General features: G+C 44.2%; 1 protein-coding gene across 1 annotated transcript; it reads left to right on the forward strand.

Moving 5' to 3' along the window:
- The first annotated feature begins 475 nt into the window (after positions 1-475).
- On the forward strand, positions 476-7,856 carry Clec3a (C-type lectin domain family 3, member A). Its single transcript, NM_001108899.1, has 3 exons — positions 476-590; positions 5,265-5,348; positions 7,433-7,856. The coding sequence occupies exons 1-3, from the start codon at positions 476-478 to the stop codon at positions 7,822-7,824; spliced, it is 591 nt and encodes a 196-aa protein (NP_001102369.1). The 3' UTR covers positions 7,825-7,856.
- The last annotated feature ends 2,189 nt before the right edge of the window (positions 7,857-10,045 follow it).

Raw genomic sequence — 10,045 nt, forward strand, 5'->3', positions numbered from 1 at the left:
AGCTTTGAAACAAAAGCTTTTAGATTGGATCTTTCCAGAGATTTTAAGCTTTCCCCACATGTTGACATGCACTCATACACACATATATGTATGTATAATATATTATATATTTGCTAGATATTATCAAATATATTATGTATTTGATATATTAAATATATATCAATGTTCTTTTAGAGGCAAATCTTTCTTTAACTGAGATACACTGTGAGGAGGAAAATCAGTGGGAAAATGCAAACAGAATAAAAATAAATGAGTCTGGAGCCCAGCATGAGGAGTGAGAACAGGAGGCCTCCTTATGCCATGACTAGAGGAACATTCCAGCCTTTCGTCAGCAGGCTTCTAGCCAACCTCGCAGCTCCTTTATATAAAGCCAGCCCCCGGCAGCCCAGAGCAAGATGTGGCCTCACAGCCTCCCTGTTCCCTAGCTGCTCCAGCGTTGCTGAGCAAGTTGGCCAGACTGGCCTGTCCCAGAACCATGGTAAAGAACAGACTTGTCATTTGTATCCTGGTGGCCAGCTTACTCCTGGACCAGATCAGCAGCTACCCATCCCGAGCGAAAGCCAGGAAGCACAGCAAACGCCGAGTGAAAGGTAATGGGACTTCGCTGCCCCTGCCCCGCAAAACCCTAGGCTTACTCAGGGTTGGGAAGGTGTTGGACAAGGCTCACATCCAAACGGCACCAGGAGACCATCATATCATAGTGGGTGGGTGTATGGCTTTGCAAGGGATCCGGTGACCTTTGGAGTCTCTGGAGAGTTTGCTATTTAAAGAAAGACATGTACTAGGGTGTTTTTTTTTTTAATTGAAAATAATCTCTTATAATGACAAAAGTCTCTGTGTATGTCTGTTGTCCATTGAGCTTTGATACTGTGGAACATTTCTGAGCGAGAGCTTACACGGACCTGTGCACATCTGCCTTTGTGGATGATAAGAAAACAATACACTAATTAATGATGCCCTGTAATCTCCTGGGTATCAAACTTATTCAAATATATTTGTAACCTCCACCCCACTACAATCTCATTAGATGAGATGGCAGGGGGCATTTGTGGCTTCCTTCTGACCCTGCCTATCCTGTTGCTTTATTTCCCCATCTCTGTCAGTCCAGGGAAAGCTGTTGAAACCGGGTATGTGATCTTTCACATCATGAAGCACTGTCTGTCTCTTTAACTTAAGAACCCGTTAACACACAATCAGACAGAACTTAAAGATACTTTGGTGTAGAATTCACTCCTAGAGCAAAGCTGGATCTGAGGGGGCTTAAACTAGGCCAAAAGTCAAAAAAAACCTTCAAAGTTTGAAAGAGCAAAGACAATGGGACTCCACCTGCTTTAGGTTAAAAGCTAAGTGGAAGAGAAATGCATTGGAACCCAGTGATGCCTCATCTCGGCCTCTAAGGCATTTTCCTGACAGGGCGTTTGCAACACAAATCTCATAACATGGCTTCCTTACAAGGTCACTCTTTTCAAAGCAACAGCAAGCAGCAAGGGGTGGCGAGCTCACTTGGGACGTGGAGGCAGGAGGATCAGGATTTCAAAGTCATCTTTTGGCTAGGAAGGGTGAGGCCAGTCTGGACTACCGGAACCCCTATCTCAAAAGCAAACACACAAAAAGCAGTAAAGTCTGCATTCACCTGTTACCAGCAGCTGACGCATCCACTTATGTTTTTTTCTTTACTGGGTCTCAAGAGCCATTTCCCAAGGGCATTTATGAAAGTCTGGTCTCATGGAAGGTTTCTTAAACAGAGATGTTCTTCTTTAAAAGTATTGCCTCTCCCTGCAAGCCTTTTAAACAAAAGCTTCAAATATCTCTCATACAGAGGTGAAGTGTATCATAGTACATGAGGACGGGGGAAGAACAGAGAGAGAAGACAGGGAACGGTGTGGCTTGGGTTGTGTCTCTCCTTCCCTGAAATAGGTGGGCATAAGAATGTATGGGAGTTTCTCAATCTCTGTAGCTCCTTCTTGCTCTATCTCTCTCCTCCCCCAGTGCCCACCCCTAGGAGGTATGTCATTCCAATCTGTTGCAAACATATCATAACCTTCACACACTGTCCGCCCCCACCCCCACCCCCGCCCAACACACAAAGTAATAACTAGTCTTTGCTTTCAGATCTAATCCAAGTCTAGTCTACAGGGAGTGGAGCAGTCGGCTTAGGTTTGCTGGTTACTTTTTCCCTACCAAGTCACTTTAAAAAAAAAAAAAGAGTACCTTAAAATAAGACCAAAGTTTATAGAACCAAATATGAACGGCAAGGCGGGAGTGGCCATGAATACTTAGAGTCCTAGCACTTGGAGGTAGAGGCAGAGGGCCATGAACTCAAGAATAGCCTAAACAGACTTAAGGGTAGCCTGGGCTTCATTAAGACCTTGTCTCAAAAATGCAAAACAAACAACAACAATGAGAAAAAGCAAAAGCCAACCCCACCCCAATCTTTACCCAGAATTATCTACAGTAAACAAATACATCTCAGATTGACATTGCAAATATTTGAAAGGTAAATAAACTTATTTCACGCATTCAATCTTGGCTAGCTGTAAATGTAGGCTTGTTTCATTCATTTGAACAGTTGGATATGTTCCTCTATTGTTTGGGGAGTCTCTGACTTCACTGGTTCTTTCTCAGCAGCTTTTATGTAGTTTCTGCTATGTCCCTCTCTGACGCAGTGTTCCCCATGAAGTCCCTTTCTGCACATATGCCCATCTTGGCACTAAGATACTGTGTTATTCCTTCTAGAAATGGCACGCCATTAATCAGAACTAATCTTGAATTGTCTCTTCAAATGGCAGCGCCAGTCAATGCCTTTCTCACTCAATTCTGCCCCTTACCCTGGTTCCACTGGAAATGTTTGTTGCATTTTCCTCTCCTCAATCTGATACTGTGTAGCCACAATCATCCAAGAAAAGGAGAGAGACCTTTTAAGAGACTGAAAAATGGCAACAGCAGTTAAACATCAAGTACAAGTATTCCCTAAGTACTTACTTTCTGGGTCTCAACAAATTACCAGTTCCACTAATGAATAAAATACGCTGTTTAGAGTGAGCTAGCTCCTCCTGGTATTCCTTCTGTTCATCCACCTGAGCAAGGATGGTTTGGAAGAGAGTGGAAGCCACCAAGTCACCCAGAAGATGACTGCCATAATGATCTCCCCGGAGCCTAATAGGAACATGTGTATCTTTGTGCTAATGATAGCGTTTACAGCTACTTATTGAAATACAAAGGAGCTGGAAACCGACCTGGAAGGAAGGGGATTGAAATGTGTCTAGCTGGCAGCTTGGAAGTTGGAAGCAAGCCCTCAGTGGGCTCTGCAAACCTGGCCCGGAGAGCTGATGGGTTTGCTTCTTAAATGCCCTCTTTGTTTTTTCCAGTCTGAGTGGCCTCGCAGGATAAAATCTTTGGGCAATTGTATTCCTGAACTGAGCTGTTGGACACTTAACAACTGATGTACAATGTCAAGGGAAATAGAGGATGACGGGAGGGGGTACTGAGTACCCTAGAAGACAGTTTCCTAGCCCAAATGTGGAAGCATCTTGCTTGTGAAGCACAAGTTTAAGGGGACAGGGAATTAAGATAGTGGATTTTATATTGTCCTGAAAAACCACAGGGACATAAAACTGATTTTCTTTTGTGTGTGTGTGTGTGTGTGTGTGTGTGTGTGTGTGTGTGTGTGTGTGTGTTCATTATGTGTTGGTATGTGTTCACAAGTGTGCACATGCATGTGGAAGCCAGAGGACAGCCTCAAGTATCATTTCTCAAGTGTCACCCATTTTCACCTTCAAAAGAAGAAGAAGCCTCTTTTCTTGGCCAGGAGTTCTGACAAGTAGGCTATGCTGACATGCCAGGGAGCCTCAGGGATCTGCCTGTATCTGCTTCCCAAGGTGGGATTATAAGCGTGTTACCTTGCCTAGCTTTGTTTGTTAAACTTGGGTTCTCCTGTTTTGTGAGGCAAGCATTTTACCGGCTGAGCCACCTTCCTAGCCCACAAAACTGAGTGTCTATCTGCCAGGCCCACAGGGAGACAGCTGGAGATGCTTCATAACCGTTTTAACGTGTCATCCCTAAGTCCGTGTGCTGAGGAGAAAGGGGAGGGGGAAGGCAGCTGCTCTGCAGAGGCAGATCAGAGGGTTAGGGAGAACAGGCTAGAAGCCAGAGACACCCACGTTTGAGCTCTGCCTACATTTGAGTTCTGTCTTTTACCGACAGGAGACCTTCAGTGGATGGACTCAGCTTTTTCTGTTTCTCTGCATGCTCTTCTGTGAGCTTCTAGATCTGAGCGTCTACCTCAGGGGCAGCAAGAGATTTGATCTCATGGCCTATCGTGTATGGTGTCTTTTAATATATTTAGGTGTAATATTTGGTATGACTTATCACAGTTCCTAGTGGTCACTAAGACAGTCCCCACTCTTCTGGAATCTAGATTTAGCCACAGATACTCACTCAGAGCCAAAGAGTCTTGGGTCCCGTCTAAGAACATTCAATAATAAATAGCTGGAACTAGGAATCGAGAGAGTTGGCAGAGCCCTTGCCTAGCATGCAAAAGATATGAGAGCCTGGATTTAGTCTCTAATATTGCCAAAAAGGGAGAGGGGAGAAGAATGTAAAGAAGGGAAAGGAAGAAAATTAGGTGGATGGAGAACAAGGAATAAGGAGAAATAGTTGTGGCGATGCCCCCATAGGTAAGTTCTCAATGGTCCTTTATAAACTCACCTAAGCCAAGAGCCACTGCACCTCTACCAGACATCGTCAGTAATGGATGCAGAGTGAAGGGAGGTGAGGCCCAGAAAGTATGGTTCCTGGCACTAACCCACCAAAGTCCTTAGCTCACCACTCTCACCTTCATTCTCCACTAACAAATAACATTAACCTTTTTATATCCCACAAAGTATATGCCCCAAACGGAGCACATCAAGCATTGGGGAAATCGTAGATAAGTGAAAGTGAAGAAGGTTCAGGAAAGATTAACAGTGGGAATGCCGTTGTCAAGGGTGGACAAGTGTTCTCAGAACACACAGCGGAGTTTGGTAAAGAGAGTGGAGAACAGAAAGAAGCTATCCTCAAATTCCCTGGGGACCTTCTCAAGCAGGTTCGCTTCCTGAATTGTTCTCAGTGCGCATGCGCATTTGGCCCGGCTTCACCAAAGCCATTGCCTTGGATTCTGCATTACAAAGTGCCTTTTTTTTTTCTTTTTAACATTTCTAATTCGTTCTAATCATGTGTTTTCTATCCCACACCCTATCCCACCCCACCCCACCATTGTCCCCTAGAAAAGGATGGTGACCTGAAGTCTCAAGTTGAAAAGCTGTGGCGGGAAGTCAATGCCTTGAAGGAAATGCAAGCTCTGCAGACAGGTAAGAGGTCCCCTTCCCCAGCGCCTGGGCCTGAAGGGTAGTAGAAGTGAAACGGCTATTGTCCAGGATTGAACTCATCCAGACTGCTTGCTGTGTTTGTCCGCTTGTAGGGAAAAAAGAAAGAAAGAAAGAAAGAAACACACATAAACTTTGGCAGCTGCTGGGGGGCTGTTGGGGGATGGCTCACGCTTTTAATCCCAGCACTTGGAGGTAGACAAATCTCTGAGTTTGAGGCCAGCCTGGGCTATAGAGGAGTTCCAAAACAGCCAGAGGTACACAGAGAACTCCTGTCTTGGCTGAGGGGGGTTGGGAGGGGGGAGGTAGCTTAAGAGTACATGTTACTTATTTTCATTTAAATATTTTAATTATTTTTTGTGTATTGGTATTTTGCTTACATGCATATATATGTGTGTATATAGACATATTATTTTTATCTCTCTCTCTCTCTCTCTCTCTCTCTCTCTCTCTCTCTCTCTCTCTCCCATGTACATGCCAGTACCCATGGAACTCAGAGAAGGGCATTAGCAGTTGTGAGCCACCATGTGAGTCCTGAGAATCTGGAGGAGCCACAAGTGCTCTTAACCACTGAGCCATTTCTCTAGTTCCTAGTTTTAATATTTTGAGATGGGTTCTCATATTTCCAAGACTGACCCAGAGTTCACTATGTGATGGAGGATGACTTTCTTTCTTTTAAAAAAAAAAAGATTTCTTTATTTTCTAGATATAAGTACACTGTAGCTGTCTTCATACACACCAGGAAAGGGTTTCTGATCTCATAAGAGATGGTTGTGAGCCACCATGTAGTTGCTGGGATTTGAACTCAGGAAGAACAGCCATTGCTTTTAACCACTGAGCCATCTCTTCAGCCCAGGAGGATGTCTTCCAACTCCCAATCCTCCTGCTTTCAACTCCAGAGTGCTAAGGCTGCAGGCCAGTACCACAGTGCCTTGTGCTGGTGGGACAGAGGATCTAACCCAGGGCTTTGCAAATGCTAATAAGTGAAGGGTCTACCAATGGTGGGAAATCCTGAGCCCTTCAGAGGATATTTTAGGGCTTGGAGGAATAGATAGCTGAGCTAACAAATTACCTGCTGTGAAAGCATAAAGAACTGAGTTCAAATCCCAGCAGGCAAAGAACGGTGCTTGCGGCAAGCCTGACAACCTCAGTTTGGTTCCATAATGAAAGGAGAGAATAGAATCCTACCTGTTGTCCTCTGACAGCTAAATGCACCATGGCTGCTATACACGCACACATGCACACATGCACACATGCACACATGCACACATGCACACATGCACACATGCACACATGCACACATGCACACACGCACACACGCACACATGCACGCACACAGTTTGGGGGTGGACAGGGAGAGATCCTGTGTCGAAAAGAAAGCAAAGTAGGGGAAAACCCCCTATTTCCCTGAGTTTTTGTCTTTTCTTTTTCTTTTTTTCTTCCTTTCTTATTCTTCCTTCCTCCCTCCCTTCCTTTCTTATTGGTTTTGTCTGGTTGGCTTTGGTCATTGTTTTTGAGGTAAGGTCTATGTAGGGCTCACTGGCCTGGAACTGGAAGATCGGGCTTATTTCAGAGTCACATCGAGCATTCTGTCGCCATCTTTCAGGTGCTCTAATCATAGGCATGTGCCACTGCAGGTGGCTTGTGTTTGGTCTTTCATTATGAAATTTTGTTCCATTCTAAAAGTCCAAAGGGAACCCCAGGAAGTACTTTTTTTTAACATAAACTACGCTACAAATTAAATCGAAGCAGCCCAGGGTCTAAGGTTATGTTTTGAGTCCCAGGTGGCTGTGAATTCATTATATGCTCCCTAAGTTGCGAGTAACAATTTCTCTAAGCCTCAAAAACCCGATAGATGTGGATAGCACCACTGTGTCATGGGGTTGCTTGAAGATGCATGACGTGGTTATTACTGTGTGTCTGTCTGGCACCAACAAACTCATCAATGGCTAAGTCATGACTGTCAACCCATTAGTCATTACACAAACATTTACCAGTGCTTGATAGTATAAAGCATATCACACCCCAAAAGGCATCCTATGACATCACCAACCCTTCCGTCTTCACAGTCTGTCTTCGAGGCACCAAAGTTCATAAGAAATGCTACCTTGCTTCGGAAGGCCTCAAGCATTACCACGAAGCCAACGAAGACTGCATTTCCAAGGGAGGAACCCTGGTTGTCCCCAGGAATTCCGACGAAATCAATGCCCTCCGAGACTACAGTAAGAGGAGCCTGCCAGGTGTCAATGACTTTTGGCTAGGCATAAATGACATGGTCACAGAAGGCAAGTTCCTCGACGTCCACGGATTCGCCGTCTCCTTCCTCAACTGGGACCGTGCCCAGCCAAGTGGTGGCAAGCGGGAAAACTGTGTCCTGTTCTCCCAGTCAGCTCAGGGGAAGTGGAGCGATGAGGCTTGTCGCAGTAGCAAGCGGTACATATGTGAGTTTATCATCCCTTAAGAAGCCCCTCCTCAGCATCCTCCCAAGGAAGACAGGTCATGATAAATACAATGGTAGTCCCCCCTCAACAAACTCAGATTACATTTATTAATTGCAGAATCGCAATGCCAGTATTGGTACTCATAGGTACGCAGAGACAGACCATGTTTCTATCATAACTCATTGTAATATTACTCTTCATGTGACAAAGGGGAATCATACAATAATGACCCAGACATGGTAAGAAAGGGACTTCTGGTAATAGGTTGTCAAATTGTTTCCCACTCTCCTTGTGCCTCTCAGGTGAATAGACCTGACCTACTTAAAATAACAACAACAACAACAACAACAACAACAATAATAATAATAATAATAATAATAATACATGATTCTTCAAGACAGAAAAAGCAAGATTGGGCTACCTGAAAGATCTCTCTTAATTTAGTCATGGTAGGAATACATTTTGAGAAATGTGTCATTGGTTGATTTTCTGGCTATGTGAACATCGTAGTATACCCTACGTGAAAGAACCCTGAGGTTGTAGGAGCAAAACTTCAGGAGGCCTCTAAGTGCCCTCAAGACACGTAGTAGACACAAGTTGCATGAGGCTTCTGCGTGACAGGCTTTCAGAATATAGTTCTCTAAGTACATAATAAAACAACCATTGGAAACACAGCTGATTGTACTCTCTCGCCATCACTATCACAAGACAGCTGACACAGACATGTGTGAAACAAAGTGAGGTTTATTTAGCTTGTCCTTTTAATGGCTCAAGGTCAAAAGTTAAGCCACCCCAGTGAACTGGCCAACGGCGAGGGTAGCAGATCGTGGCAAGAACAAGTAGTCACACCTCAATGCAGAGCAAACATAGGATGAGCACGGTCTCCTTTCAAAGCGGTGTCTCCAAGTCACCCAAGGACATCTTGGATGGCTCCACCCGCTCCAGGCACACAGTGCTTTTCAAAATTGTCACACCAGGGTCCTTGACGGGGACCGAAAACTACCTTCAGACATAGCATATGCTAAACATATAAGCCAACACATTGTCGCTGTTGTCAAGGATTGTGAGTTGTGTGTGCTTCATTACTGTGTAAAGCTGTATTTACCACTGTCACCCAGAACACGCATAAAATTTACTACACCAGGACACCAACAACATCTCTAGGCAACAGAAGTTTGACATCTCCATCGCAGCCTCACGGGACCACCATCAAATATGCAGTTTATTGTAGTCAAAATACTGTGCCGTCTGTGACTCTATTTGGTTGATGAGAATGTCTGAAGTCAGAGATTCAGGGTGCTAAACAATCCATAGCTTTTCTAGCACGATGTTGATTTTTTTTTCCACCCTCTTAGCCTGTGGTCCTCACTTTCAGTTGCTGGCCACATCCCCTGGTGGGATGTGCCTCTTCCTTGCCACATCAGAGCAGGGATGGCTGTCAAAATTCTCATCTGACTCTTGAAATTCCTGGACTCTGGCTTTCTTAAACCCCATCCCCCACTCCTCAAGTCAGCATACCTATTTGATCAGTTTCTCCTCTTATTCTATAATAGCTTCTAGCCAATGAGCAGCATTCAGGCTGGAGAAGAGCAGGAGACGGTGAGGTCAAAGAAACTAGAGAAAGAAGGAGCAGGGCTGGGGGTGCACTTCATTTGGTAGAGAGCTTGTCAGCAGGCCGGAAGAGCTGGGTTCACAAGAATGGGACACTTAAGCCTATAATCCCAGCACTGGGGAGGTGGAGGTAAGAGGATAAGGAGTTCAAGGTCATGCCCTACCAACTGAACTGCAAGTTTAAAGTCATTCTAGGCTCTGTGAGGCTCTATCTAGACAACAAGGACAAAAGAAAAATGTCCCTTTCCTTCACGTGTGTATCCTTACGGTCTCCTTTTATATATGACAGCAATGTATTTTTACTTTCTTTACATATATATTTCTTCAACTATCATTATGCATTTCAGTCTATGAAGGGCAATTTGTCACTAGAAGCTGAAAGTTGGACTCAAATAATACTATTTCAGAGTAACGCATGTGTGCAATTTTTTATTCTAACGATGCTATTCCCATTAAATTGCTTAACTAGGTTTTATAAAAATAACTTCATTGCTTAAACACAGCAGCATAAATTTAAGGCTTGAGGAAATGGGTTTTGTAGGAATAAACAAGTCTGAATATATTCTGTTCTTCAAATAAATATCTTTTCTCTTTTGTGAATAATGCCCTGCTCCCAAGAGCTAAATTACA

The sequence above is a fragment of the Rattus norvegicus genome, chromosome 19 (assembly GCF_021556685.1).
Source record: "Rattus norvegicus strain SHRSP/BbbUtx chromosome 19, alternate assembly SHRSP_T2T, whole genome shotgun sequence".
NCBI lineage: Eukaryota > Metazoa > Chordata > Mammalia > Rodentia > Muridae > Rattus > Rattus norvegicus.